Source organism: Pleurodeles waltl, chromosome 3_1, assembly GCF_031143425.1.
Source record: "Pleurodeles waltl isolate 20211129_DDA chromosome 3_1, aPleWal1.hap1.20221129, whole genome shotgun sequence".
Classification (NCBI taxonomy): Eukaryota; Metazoa; Chordata; class Amphibia; order Caudata; family Salamandridae; genus Pleurodeles; species Pleurodeles waltl.
The window spans coordinates 1771238338-1771252264 of NC_090440.1; the positions used below are offsets into that span (position 1 = coordinate 1771238338).

General features: G+C 45.4%; 1 protein-coding gene across 9 annotated transcripts in view; it reads right to left on the bottom strand.

The window, feature by feature from the left end:
* The window catches only part of FTCDNL1 (formiminotransferase cyclodeaminase N-terminal like), a 534412-nt gene that overhangs the window by 448658 nt on the left and 71827 nt on the right, over nt 1–13927 (bottom strand). For all 9 annotated transcript variants that reach the window (XM_069225764.1, XM_069225763.1, XM_069225765.1 and 6 more), the window contains one exon: nt 958–1123. In XM_069225764.1, coding sequence (XP_069081865.1) covers nt 958–1123 — 166 coding nt within the window. The remainder of the gene's footprint in view (nt 1–957; nt 1124–13927) is intronic.

Genomic DNA, 13927 nt, shown 5'->3' on the forward strand with positions numbered 1-13927 from the left:
TGCTTTGACTTAGTGGTCAGAACTGAGACACCACAAGCAATTGTCGTGTGGGTCCGTGACCGACATCCGACCTCCACACTCCCTACAGGGTATAAAACCTGACTTCCTAGGCTGCGACATTGTTACACCGAAGTGAAACTGTAGCTCCCTGGTAGCCTCGAAGAAAAAAAAAAATTACTCGAAGGCACGGAAAAAAGGGAACTGGCGTCTGCACGTCGACGAGTTCCTCTTATTGCCTGGATGACGTCATACGGCGTCGCATGGGAGTCGGGCAATTGTAACGTCATCGTTGACGTGCAGAGCTAGAAGAAAAGTTCAGTCGAAAGCTGGCGCGTGGGGAAAATTCTTTAGGTGAGGAATCCACAGGTAGTTGTATCCATCAGAACTCTTTGTTATCTTGTCTGTCTGCATTTTAATCTTTATTGCCTTTCTACTAAGAGTGCAAGTTAGACCCCAGAGCTTTTGCTTCTAGCACAAAGAACCACCCAGCGTTTTTTCTCAATGGGAACTGCTTGGTGTCTTGCATTTTCCGTAAGATTAATCTGCTCCTTGCTTTCTTGCGAAACCCTTTCACCTCATATAGAGATCACTATCCAAGGAGCATAAAAACTATGATGAATAATAGTTAGTCCATTGTCTCAATTGTCTGTTGTCTCATTTTTTTAGTAATACATGTGTTATGTAACAGTTTACTTTTATAGACTTTTAGTTTCTTGATCATAGCCTGTTCCTGCCTACTACAGACCTCAGCCTCTGTCCTCCCTCCCTTTAGGTACTTACTTGTATATGTTTTACCCCTTCTTTAAAAATCCCTTTTCCCTAAAGAGAACACACACCCTGTAATCCAGTCTTGCCTCAAACTCACCCTTCTAATCCATTGACTGTTACCTCAATCATGTATGCCAGTCTGCTCTACCAAGCTAGGCAATCTATAAGTACAGTATTTGGCAATCTTACCACAGTGATCAGAAACTGCAGCTCGTGCAATGCTCTCCACCACATCTTTCTTGCGGGCCTCTGAGATGTTCAGCAAACAGGTTGCCAGGCGGAGCCCCGTCCTAGCTGTAGACATTATAAGTATTTGTTGTTCAGTGGAGAGGGGACTGCAGCAGTAAAGTCTCACCTGTTATGGTTAATATAAAGAGACAATTTTGGAAAACATTAGTAAATTCAACAGGAAGAAAGTAAATCCTACAATGACATCTTTTAAGGATCCATGTTACTGCTTCTTTTTTTTTATTCATATCTTGATCTGGTCTATTGAATAGAGGTGGTTAAAAATGTTTGTAAAACACAAAACAAAAAACACAGAATTTGACTCTTGATTCTTCCCCAGCTTTTCAGAAAGGCCACTACAAGAGATGCAAAAGAACACTAGTGGTCATTCACATGGAAACAGAGGGTGTGTTTTTTCTCTTAGAAATGCTATCTCCCTTTCACTCTGTTGTGTGCCCCCACTTAAGTATATTATGTATGCTACAAGCATCAGTGCTAACTTCTTCCAAAGTCATGACCCAAAAAGCGCACAAACCATGATACAGGCATCCGTACAGGAGATGGTGTCATAAGAAGTGTCAGTATAGAATGTGCTGTTGGAAATGGTGTCAAGTTATCATTATTGTTTTTCATGTACTTTGAAAGGGGGCACATTAAAAATGTTAAATGCCATTTGTAAAGAAATGGCTCCCTGTTGCAGTTACCCCCCACTTTTTGCCTGATACTGATGCTGACTTGACTGAGAAGTGTGCTGGGACCCTGCTAACCAGGCCCCAGCACCAGTGTTCTTTCACCTAAAATGTACTTTTGATTCCACAATTGGCACACCCTGGCATCCAGGTAAGTCCCTTGTAACTGGTACCCCTGGTACCAAGGGCCCTGATGCCAGGGAAGGTCTGTAAGGGCTGCAGCATATCTTATGCCACCCTGGGGACCCCTCACTCAGCACAGACACACTGCTTGCCAGCTTGTGTGTGCTGATGAGAACAAAACGAGTAAGTCGACATGGCACTCCCCTCAGGGTGCCATGCCAACCTCACACTGCCTATGCAGTATAGATAAGTCACCCCTCTAGTAGGCCTTACAGCCCTAAGGCAGGGTGCACTATACCATAGGTGAGGGCACCAGTGCATGAGCACTATGCCCCTACAGTGTCTAAGCAAAACCTTAGACATTGTAAGTGCAGGGTAGCCATAAGAGTATAGGGTCTGGGAGTCTGTCAAAAACGAACTCCACAGCTCCATAATGGCTACACTGAATACTGGGAAGTTTGGTATCAAACTTCTCAGAATAATAAACCCACACTGATGCCAGTGTTGGATTTATTAAAAAATGCACACAGAGAGCATCTTAGAGATGCCCCCTGTATTTTACCCAATTGTTCAGTGTAGGCTGACTGGTTCCAGCAGCCTGCCACAACCGAGACATGTTGCTGGCCCCATGGGGAGAGTGCCTTTGTCACTCTGAGGCCAGTAACAAAGCCTGCACTGGGTGGAGATGCTAACACCTCCCCCAGGCAGGAGCTGTCACACCTGGCGGTGAGCCTCAAAGGCTCACCCCTTTGTGCCAACACCGCAGGACACTCCAGCTAGTGGAGTTGCCCGCCCCCTCCGGCCACGGCCCCCACTTTTGGCGGCAAGGGCGGAGAAAATAATGAGAAAAACAAGGAGGAGTCACTGGCCAGTCAGGACAGCCCCTAAGGTGTCCTGAGCTGAAGTGACTCTAACTTTGAGAAATCCTCCATCTTGCAGATGGAGGATTCCCCAATAGGATTAGGGATGTGACCCCCTCCCCTTGGGAGGAGGCACAAAGAGGGTGTACCCACCCTCAGGGCTAGTAGCCATTGGCTACTAACCCCCCAGACCTAAACACGCCCTTAAATTTAGTATTTAAGGGCTTCCCTGAACCTAAGAATTTAGATTCCTGCAACTTACCGAAGAAGAAGACTGCTGAGCTGAAAACCCCTGCAGAAGAAGAAAGAAGACACCAACTGCTTTGGCCCCAGTCCTACCGGCCCGTCTCCTGCCTTCTAAAGAACCCTGCTCCAGCGACGCTTTCTCCAGGACCAGCGACCTCTGAATCCTCAGAGGACTGCCCTACTTCCAAGAGACCAAGAAACTCCCGAGGACAGCGGCACTGCTCCAAAAGAACTGCAACTTTGTTTCAAGTAGCAGATTTAAAGACCCCTGCAACTCCCCGCAAGAAGCGTGAGACTTGCAACACTGCACCCGGCGACCCCGACTCGACTGGTGGAGAACAACCAACTCAGGGAGGACCCTCCGGCGACTCTACGACTGTGAGTAACCAAAGTTGTCCCCCCTGAGCCCCCACAGCGACGCCTGCAGAGGGAATCCCCAGGCTCCCCCTGACCGCGACTGTCTGAACTCCATTTCCCGACGGCTGGAAAAGACCCTGCACCCGCAGCCCCCAGCCCCTAAAGAAACGGAACTTCTGTGCAGGAGTGACCCCCAGGAGGCCCTCTCCCTTGCCCAGGTGGTGGCTATCCCGAGGAGCCCCCCCCTTGCCTGCCTGCATCGCTGAAGAGACCCATTGGTCTCCCATTGAAAACTAAAGGAAACCCGACGCTTGTTTGCACACTGCACCCGGCCGCCCCCGCGCTGCTGAGGGTGTACTTTCTGTGTGGACTTGTGTCCCCCCCGGTGCCCTACAAAACCCCCCTGGTCTGCCCTCCGAAGAAGCGGGTACTTACCTGCTGGCAGACCGGAACCGGGGCACCCCCTTCTCTCCATTGCAGCCTATGCGTTTTGGGCACCTCTTTGACCTCTGCACCTGACCGGCCCTGAGCTGCTGGTGTGGTAACTTTGGGGTTGCTCTGAACCCCCAACGGTGGGCTACCTTGGACCCAAACCTGAGACTTGTAAGTGATTTACTTACCTGACAAAACTAACAAAAACTTACCTCCCCCAGGAACTGTGAAAATTGCACTGTGTCCACTTTTAAAACAGCTTATTGTGTTTTATGTAAAAAGTATACATGCTAATGTAATGATTCAAAGTTCCTAAAGTACTTACCTGCAATACCTTTCAAATGAGATATTACATGTAGAATTTGAACCTGTGGTTCTTAAAATAAACTAAGAAAATATATTTTTCTATAACAAAACCTATTGGCTGGATTTGTCTCTGAGTGTGTGTTCCACATTTATTGCCTGTGTGTATGTACAACAAATGCTTAACACTACTCCTTTGATAAGCCTACTGCTCGACCACACTACCACAAAATAGAGCATTAGTATCATCTCTTTTTACCACTATTTTACCTCTAAGGGGAACCCTTGGACTCTGTGCATGCTATTCCTTACTTTGAAATAGCACATACAGAGCCAACTTCCTACGTTGGTGGATCAGCGGTGGGATACAAGACTTTGCATTTGCTGGACTACTCAGCCAATACCGGATCACACGACAAATTCCAAAAATTGTCATTAGAAATTGATTTTTTGCAATTTGAAATTTTTCTAAATTCTTTAAAGTCCTGCTAGGGCCTTGTGTTAGTCCCTGTTAGCATTTCTTTTAGAGTTTAAAAGTTTGTAAAAGTTTGAATTAGATTCTAGAACCAGTTTTAGATTCTTAAAAAGCATTCCAACTTTTAGAAGAATAATGTCTAGTACAGATATGAATGTGGTGGAACTCGACACCACACCTTACCTCCATCTCCAGATGAAAGAGCTAAGGTCACTCTGTAAAATAAGAAAAATAACAATGGGCTCCAGACCTACCAAACTACAGCTCCAGGAGCTGTTGGCAGAGTATGATAGAGCCAACCCCTCAGTGGATAACACAGATGAAGATGATAGTGAATTGGAGGAAGATTCCCCCCTACCAGTCCTATCTAGGGAGGACAGGGCTTCTCAAGCCCTGACTCCAAAAATACTAGTCAGAGATGCTGGCTCCCTCACAGGAGGGACCAGCACCTCTGAAATCACTGAGGATAACTCCAGTGAAGAGGACATCCAGTTAGCCAGGATGGCCAAAAGATTGGCTTTGGAAAGACAGATCCTAGCCATAGAAAGGGAAAGACAAGAGATGGGCCTAGGACCCATCAATGGTGGCAGCAACATAAATAGGGTCAGAGATTCTCCTGACATGTTGAAAATCCCCAAAGGGATTGTAACTAAATATGAAGATGGTGATGACATCACCAAATGGTTCACAGCTTTTGAGAGGGCTTGTGAAACCAGAAAAGTGAACAAATCTCACTGGGGTGCTCTCCTTTGGGAAATGTTCACTGGAAAGTGTAGGGATAGACTCCTCACACTCTCTGGAAAAGATGCAGAATCTTATGACCTCATGAAGGGAACCCTGATTGAGGGCTTTGGATTCTCCACTGAGGAGTATAGAATTAGATTCAGGGGGGCTCAAAAATCCTCGAGCCAGACCTGGGTTGATTTTGTTGACTACTCAGTAAAAACACTGGATGGTTGGGTAACTGGAAATGAAGTGCATGACTATGTTGGGCTTTATAAATTGTTTATGAAAGAACACATTTTAAGTAACTGCTTCAATGAAAAGTTGCATAAGTATCTGGTAGACCTAGGTCCAATTTCTCCCCAAGAATTGGGAAAGAAGGCAGACCACTGGGTCAAGACTAGGGTAACCAAAACTTCCACTGGGGGTGACCAAAAGAAAGGGGTTACAAAACCTCCTCAGGAGAAAGTGGGTGACACTAGAAACAAAGAAAAAGAGTCCTCTGTCGGCCCCCAAAAACCAGACCAGGTGGGTGGGCCCCGAGACACAACTGAAAACAAAGGTGGGTACCAGGGTAAGAACTGGGATGCCACTAAGGCATGGTGCCATAACTGTAGACAGACAGGGCACCACACCAAGGACACTTCTTGTCCCAAAAACAAACCCCCTAGCAAAATCCCAGGGGTGACCAGTGTAGCCATTGGGGATGACTCCTCAGATGAGGAGGTCTTCATAGCCTTCAACTGGAAAAAGGGCCCAACAGGTGAGTTGGAGATTCCAGAGGGAAGTAGACACTTCCACCACCTACTGGTGAATGGAATCCCAGCCACTGCCCTGAGAGACACTTGTGCCAGTCACACTATTGTGCATGACAGGCTGGTGTTCTCAAACCAGTACATCCCAGGTGAGATGGCCAGAGTAAGAGTTAGCCCAGACAGGGTCACTGATAGGCCTGTGGCTTTTGTGCCCATAGAAGTGGGTGGGACTTTTAGCTGGAGAAGGGTGGTAGTCAGTACAGACCTCCCCCTTGATTGTCTCCTTGGAAATGACTACCCAGAGGTTAGTCAGAGCCCAAGAGAGGAACTGGTCCAGTGCCAGTCCTCTCCCAAGGATTCTGGAGTTCCTGCCTCTGCAGTAAATGCAAGTAGGCCCCAGAAGAAAAAGAAAAGGAAACAGAGTAGGAAAGGTGGACAACCTTTAGCCAAGGTTCCAGCAAGCCAAGGAGATTCTGCTCCAGTAGGGGAGAACTCCAAAAGTGGCTCTGATAAAGTCCAACCTGACCCACAAGAAGTCCTGGCTAGTCAGGCAACTGTTAAGTCTGAGTGGGTGGCTCCTCAGCTAACAGAAGAAAGAGTGGAAGAAGGGTGTTTACTACAAGATGTGGTAACCCCCCACTCTAATACAGCAGACAGGCACCCTGAACCCAAAGAAGCCTGTAACTTAGCCCCTATCCTTGTAGGTGAAGAGCTAAAGGGGTGGTTCTGGGCACTGACAGCTGTCAGTGGCCTCTGCTGGGTGTTAGCCTTTATGGCTGCACTATCCTTGGCATGGTGGTCAGACCCCATGCCAAATAGCAAGTTAGGCCCCCTGACCCTGTTGGTCATGGTGGGGTTACTCCAGCTCTGGGTAACCTCTGTGGGTAAGCTAGGGGTGACCCTGGCTAAGATAAGATTAGCAGAGGTGGATACCTCTAACCCCAAAATAGAGAGAATGGGTGAAGACACTAAAAGCACAGACAAGAGGCAATTCAGACTAGGTCCTATCACTGTGGAAGTGGGTCAGTTCCCCAGAGGGAATGACTTGAACAGGAGGATGTAAGGCAGAGTAGGCCCTGCAACAAACCAGCCTATTTCCTCTACTCTTCCTCGCCTGACAGACTAGGAAGACTCTCCCAGCTTTGGCTGAGTCTCCTGGCCTGTGGGCTGGGGGGGGCTTGTGTAAAGAAATGGCTCCCTGTTGCAGTTACCCCCCACTTTTTGCCTGATACTGATGCTGACTTGACTGAGAAGTGTGCTGGGACCCTGCTAACCAGGCCCCAGCACCAGTGTTCTTTCACCTAAAATGTACTTTTGATTCCACAATTGGCACACCCTGGCATCCAGGTAAGTCCCTTGTAACTGGTACCCCTGGTACCAAGGGCCCTGATGCCAGGGAAGGTCTCTAAGGGCTGCAGCATATCTTATGCCACCCTGGGGACCCCTCACTCAGCACAGACACACTGCTTGCCAGCTTGTGTGTGCTGATGAGAACAAAACGAGTAAGTCGACATGGCACTCCCCTCAGGGTGCCATGCCAACCTCACACTGCCTATGCAGTATAGATAAGTCACCCCTCTAGTAGGCCTTACAGCCCTAAGGCAGGGTGCACTATACCATAGGTGAGGGCACCAGTGCATGAGCACTATGCCCCTACAGTGTCTAAGCAAAACCTTAGACATTGTAAGTGCAGGGTAGCCATAAGAGTATATGGTCTGGGAGTCTGTCAAAAATGAACTCCACAGCTCCATAATGGCTACACTGAATACTGGGAAGTTTGGTATCAAACTTCTCAGAATAATAAACCCACACTGATGCCAGTGTTGGATTTATTAAAAAATGCACACAGAGAGCATCTTAGAGATGCCCCCTGTATTTTACCCAATTGTTCAGTGTAGGCTGACTGGTTCCAGCAGCCTGCCACAACCGAGACATGTTGCTGGCCCCATGGGGAGAGTGCCTTTGTCACTCTGAGGCCAGTAACAAAGCCTGCACTGGGTGGAGATGTTAACACCTCCCCCAGGCAGGAGCTGTCACACCTGGCGGTGAGCCTCAAAGGCTCACCCCTTTGTGCCAACACCGCAGGACACTCCAGCTAGTGGAGTTGCCCGCCCCCTCCGGCCACGGCCCCCACTTTTGGCGGCAAGGCCGGAGAAAATAATGAGAAAAACAAGGAGGAGTCACTGGCCAGTCAGGACAGCCCCTAAGGTGTCCTGAGCTGAAGTGACTCTAACTTTTAGAAATCCTCCATCTTGCAGATGGAGGATTCCCCAATAGGATTAGGGATGTGACCCCCTCCCCTTGGGAGGAGGCACAAAGAGGGTGTACCCACCCTCAGGGCTAGTAGCCATTGGCTACTAACCCCCCAGACCTAAACACGCCCTTAAATTTAGTATTTAAGGGCTTCCCTGAACCTAAGAATTTAGATTCCTGCAACTTACCGAAGAAGAAGACTGCTGAGCTGAAAACCCCTGCAGAAGAAGAAAGAAGACACCAACTGCTTTGGCCCCAGTCCTACCGGCCCGTCTCCTGCCTTCTAAAGAACCCTGCTCCAGCGACGCTTTCTCCAGGACCAGCGACCTCTGAATCCTCAGAGGACTGCCCTACTTCCAAGAGACCAAGAAACTCCCGAGGACAGCGGCACTGCTCCAAAAGAACTGCAACTTTGTTTCAAGTAGCAGATTTAAAGACCCCTGCAACTCCCCGCAAGAAGCGTGAGACTTGCAACACTGCACCCGGCGACCCCGACTCGACTGGTGGAGAACAACCAACTCAGGGAGGACCCTCCGGCGACTCTACGACTGTGAGTAACCAAAGTTGTCCCCCCTGAGCCCCCACAGCGACGCCTGCAGAGGGAATCCCCAGGCTCCCCCTGACCGCGACTGTCTGAACTCCATTTCCCGACGGCTGGAAAAGACCCTGCACCCGCAGCCCCCAGCCCCTAAAGAAACGGAACTTCTGTGCAGGAGTGACCCCCAGGAGGCCCTCTCCCTTGCCCAGGTGGTGGCTACCCCGAGGAGCCCCCCCCTTGCCTGCCTGCATCGCTGAAGAGACCCCTTGGTCTCCCATTGAAAACTAAAGGAAACCCGACGCTTGTTTGCACACTGCACCCGGCCGCCCCCGCGCTGCTGAGGGTGTACTTTCTGTGTGGACTTGTGTCCCCCCCGGTGCCCTACAAAACCCCCCTGGTCTGCCCTCCGAAGACGCGGGTACTTACCTGCTGGCAGACCGGAACCGGGGCACCCCCTTCTCTCCATTGCAGCCTATGCGTTTTGGGCACCTCTTTGACCTCTGCACCTGACCGGCCCTGAGCTGCTGGTGTGGTAACTTTGGGGTTGCTCTGAACCCCCAACGGTGGGCTACCTTGGACCCAAACCTGAGACTTGTAAGTGATTTACTTACCTGACAAAACTAACAAAAACTTACCTCCCCCAGGAACTGTGAAAATTGCACTGTGTCCACTTTTAAAACAGCTTATTGTGTTTTATGTAAAAAGTATACATGCTAATGTAATGATTCAAAGTTCCTAAAGTACTTACCTGCAATACCTTTCAAATGAGATATTACATGTAGAATTTGAACCTGTGGTTCTTAAAATAAACTAAGAAAATATATTTTTCTATAACAAAACCTATTGGCTGGATTTGTCTCTGAGTGTGTGTTCCTCATTTATTGCCTGTGTGTATGTACAACAAATGCTTAACACTACTCCTTTGATAAGCCTACTGCTCGACCACACTACCACAAAATAGAGCATTAGTATTATCTCTTTTTACCACTATTTTACCTCTAAGGGGAACCCTTGGACTCTGTGCATGCTATTCCTTACTTTGAAATAGCACATACAGAGCCAACTTCCTACACCATTTTTCAAGTTATTTGGAGATAAGCCAGCATCATCACCACAAGACCAGGACACTTTCAATCCCACTTCCATGAGTGCCTTCCAGAATGATCTGTAGTGTAAAAGACTTCCCTTCAACATAGGAATTTTCTTTTGATTTTAATTGTTTATTGATTGTAGAAAATCATCAACAAGAATAAAAGATTCAGCACATCAATATTGTTTTGTTTAAAATACATATGCAGATGTAAGCTGCTAAGAGTCAAAGTCATTTGAAAATTAATCTAATAGAATTTATATCATATGCGTAAAAGATGATCAGCATTCCAAAAATCCCTCTGACAAACATTTGTATGAAGGGTATGAATTATATGAATCACAGTCATCTAGTTAATTCAATTAGATAGGCAATTATAAATTACTTGGGATTTTTGGTTACGCGAGTCCATAAATCCTTAAGGTTATTATGTGGGGATTTGATTCAGCTACTTTAATTTTGAGTGTATGGATGGAGGAGATAGTGTGCCACCATTACGAAAAAAAAGAAGGTTGGAGTTTTGAAATTTTCTATCTGTCAATCACTGTTAGAAGGTTGAGAAAGTTATTTTGTAGTTTGTTTGGGGTTCAGTGTGAGCAAGAGATAGGAGGACATTTATTATTTGGTATGATAATTAATGTGATGTCTTCAGAATCTCAGAAACAGAAAGTGACTGGGTCAGGGTAGAACAACATGTGTTCTATGTTAGCATTTTCTCCTCCACAGTGCCAGCAGTTATCATTTGTCAGGAGGCCTGCTTTAAAGAGCTGTTGATGGTACCAAAATAATCTGTGTATTAGAAAGGGGACAATCTGCATTACGGAGGCTTATTAGACACAGCAGCTGGGCCCTTTTTCAGATTAGTACAATTGTCAGGGTACAGTTCGGTGGTGGCAAAATTGATGCTGGTGGTGATCTTTTAGTTTTCAAAAGTTGAGGCAATGGGCTCATTCAGTGGCAGTTTTCTTTGAAAAAAATCACATGTAGTTTGTATTGAAACTTCATGGAGGTAATAGTTTGAAAGATATATTGAGTGATTTTCTGATAAACATTCTCAGCTATTTTTTTGTAGGTGGTATTGCGTTTGGAAAGTATCACATGAGATTGGAAGGTCTTGTTCAAACAGCTCACCGATAGAGCAATACCTTTTTTAATCAATGAAGACCAGAAAGATTGTGACCAAGTGGTTTGAATGTTAGCTTTACACCAAAGGACAACTATTTAACCATTCTGTTTTGAGTATCCCTAGCTGCTTTTTATAGCTGCACATAATGTTTATGGTTGCCATAGGCATGGGCATGAGGGGAGAAAGGTTTTTAAAAATTGTAGAGTGAAATAGAGGAAGAATTAGGGGACAGGTAAGTGATGCTTCCATATTTTATCTGGGGAAGTGTGTTTAGACCGTTAGCATTTAAATTCAACAGTTGGTCTGAGTTAATCTAATGGCGGGCCAACAGGTCCTGAAGTGTGGGAAATAACTCCTCCACCGTTCTTTGGTAGTTGCAGTTTGTTAATAGAGAACTTAGGTTTATTGCCTCTCCATATAAAGAAAGAGAGTATTTAATTGATTAATGGGCAAAACTGAGGTGGGAACATCGATAGAGTGTAGAAGATAATAAAGGTGATCATTAGTTTTATGGTGTCTACGTGACCCCTATCAGTACAGATTAATGGGGGACCAGCTGAAGGTTTTGCTCTTAATATCGTATAATACTTATTTTAAACAAAGTATTATCAGTCTTGACAAGGGCATACCTAAGTATGTAATTTGTGAAGGACACCATTTGAAACTACATTATTTAAATAGACTTTTAAAACAAAACATATCTTAGAAAGGGGGAGATTTTCAGTTTTGCCTTGCTTGAGTTTATATGCTGATTAGAAGGTGTAGATCCAATTGTTCGATAGGTTGGGGATTCATTGTTGCTGGGCCACTGCTGAACGACAATGTCCTCAGCATATGATGACAGCATATATCCATGAGACTTAGTTTTAATACCTTGTATACACTGGTGTCTGATTCTGGCTTGCAGTGATTTGAGAGTTAAAATGAAGAGAAGTGGAGAGAGGGGACAGCCTTGCCTGGTGGCTTTAGATAGGCAGAATTTCTCACAGAGTACTCTGCTAGTCATAACTGATCCTTGTGGACTGATATAGACAGTAGTTTGTGAACATATTAGGGATGTCTTGCCTTTGTAAGAATTTAAAAATGTAAGCCCATTCTGCTCTATTAAAGACTTTCAGAATTCAATACTATGGTGCACACCAGATAATATGTTTGTCCATCTCCCTTGGGAAATAATATTGGCAAGCATTGGATGGAAAATATCATCCTTTGACAAAGCCTGAATGGCCCGGGTGGACTAGGAAGAAGATGATGTGGATGAAGCAGGTGGCAAGAATTTTGGCCATGATGTTAAAGTTCATATTAAGTAACAAGAAAGCACTCATTTTGTGGGTCTTCTTGATCTTATTCCATCTAATGGAATAACGTAATTGTAGCTTTGGCGAATGTTCCAGATGGTGCAGAGAAATATTTGAAATGGTTAAAGAGTTCTTGAAGGTTTGGATCTTTCTATTTCTTGAGCTGGCTACTTCTTTGAATTTCTTAGATGGTAAGTGTTTTTTCTGGAGGCAAGAAGCCTATGATGCCACTTCTGGGATGCTGGTGCTTTTAAATGTGTAAAAGGGATTTGTTGAGGTCTTCTATAGTAAGCTTTTTTGCTGGTGAGTTTCATATAAGTCATTAAAGATTGTAATGATGTATGTATCTTTAAATCTGAGAATCCCTTGTTTATTTTTGATGATTAAGATCATACTTTCCTTTTTACTAGTTTTGAAGTAAATAGGAAGTAGCTTCCCACTTCTATTCTCACTAATAGGATATCTGGATTTGAAACTGAAGGGAAAGTGATCAGCAGAAACAATTGCCCCTTTTGTTTATTCGATTTTCAAGTTCAAGTGTTCTTTATATGTTGAATGTAAGCTATCTTTAACATACTTATTATTCATTAGTAAGCCTTCCAATTCTTTGGCAATCGCATTGTAGTTATAGCAACTAATGCTATCATTTTGTGACAAAAGTTGCTTTAGAAACATCTCAAGTAGTTTGTTGGTAGTGAAGAATTCTTCGGTAAATCTTTTCAGATGGAATACAGTTTCTAGATCATTAAATGGTATTGTGTTCAGTTGCCATCTAGGGAGGAGGTAGAAACAGCCATGATTACAAACCAATGAGATCAGAACATAATCTAACATAATTAGAGATCTAAAGGTGGTTTCTGTGATGAAATTAAGAAGGTATTGAGTTGTTAGGAATTAACTGAGTCTCATCTGAGAGCTTTGTGGGATGGAGAAAAGGGTGTATTCTTGTTTGGTTGGGTTGGCAATGCATGAGACTTTGGCAAGGTTTGACAGGTTGCAATATGGCTGCCCTTGACTAAAGCTGTAGGCAGACAAGGTCTTTATTTGCTCTGATCAGTGGATCCAGCACCATCATTTACTTTTACGAACAAGTGTCAAATATTTGCCAAATCAGGCACCTGGAAATAACTGAATTTGCTCTCATCCATCTGCCACCGGATCCTAAATATCTCTGCTGCATGGCCTTGACTTGTAGCACCCTGCCATCAGAGAAGGCGTATCAAATGAGGACTAAACATTTTTGCACCAAATCCAATGAAGAAACGCCAGGATGCACTAGTGAAATGCCTGACACCCAAAATAGTGAAATCTCTGCAGCAATCCTCGGTGCACAGCCACAGGAGTAAGTAAAAAACAAAGACCAACCTTGTAATGGGCAGAAACACCAGATGAGACTGAAGGGACTACCACCTGTAACAACTGGTGCTGACCGATCAGCAAGAAACTGCTTCTTTTTCTCTGCAAACTGCCTCAATTGCAACCAGTCACCACTGAGTACTGAAACGTATCACTGACAAACTATATATCTGTGACTTAACACCTCCACACAGTTATATGCATTTTGTTTACCAATAGCATCTGCAGTGGCCATCTCTGGAAACCTCCATAGCAGCTATCCCAGAAACTTGCAACGGCCACCTGTGGAAAGTCCCACAGCAGCGAT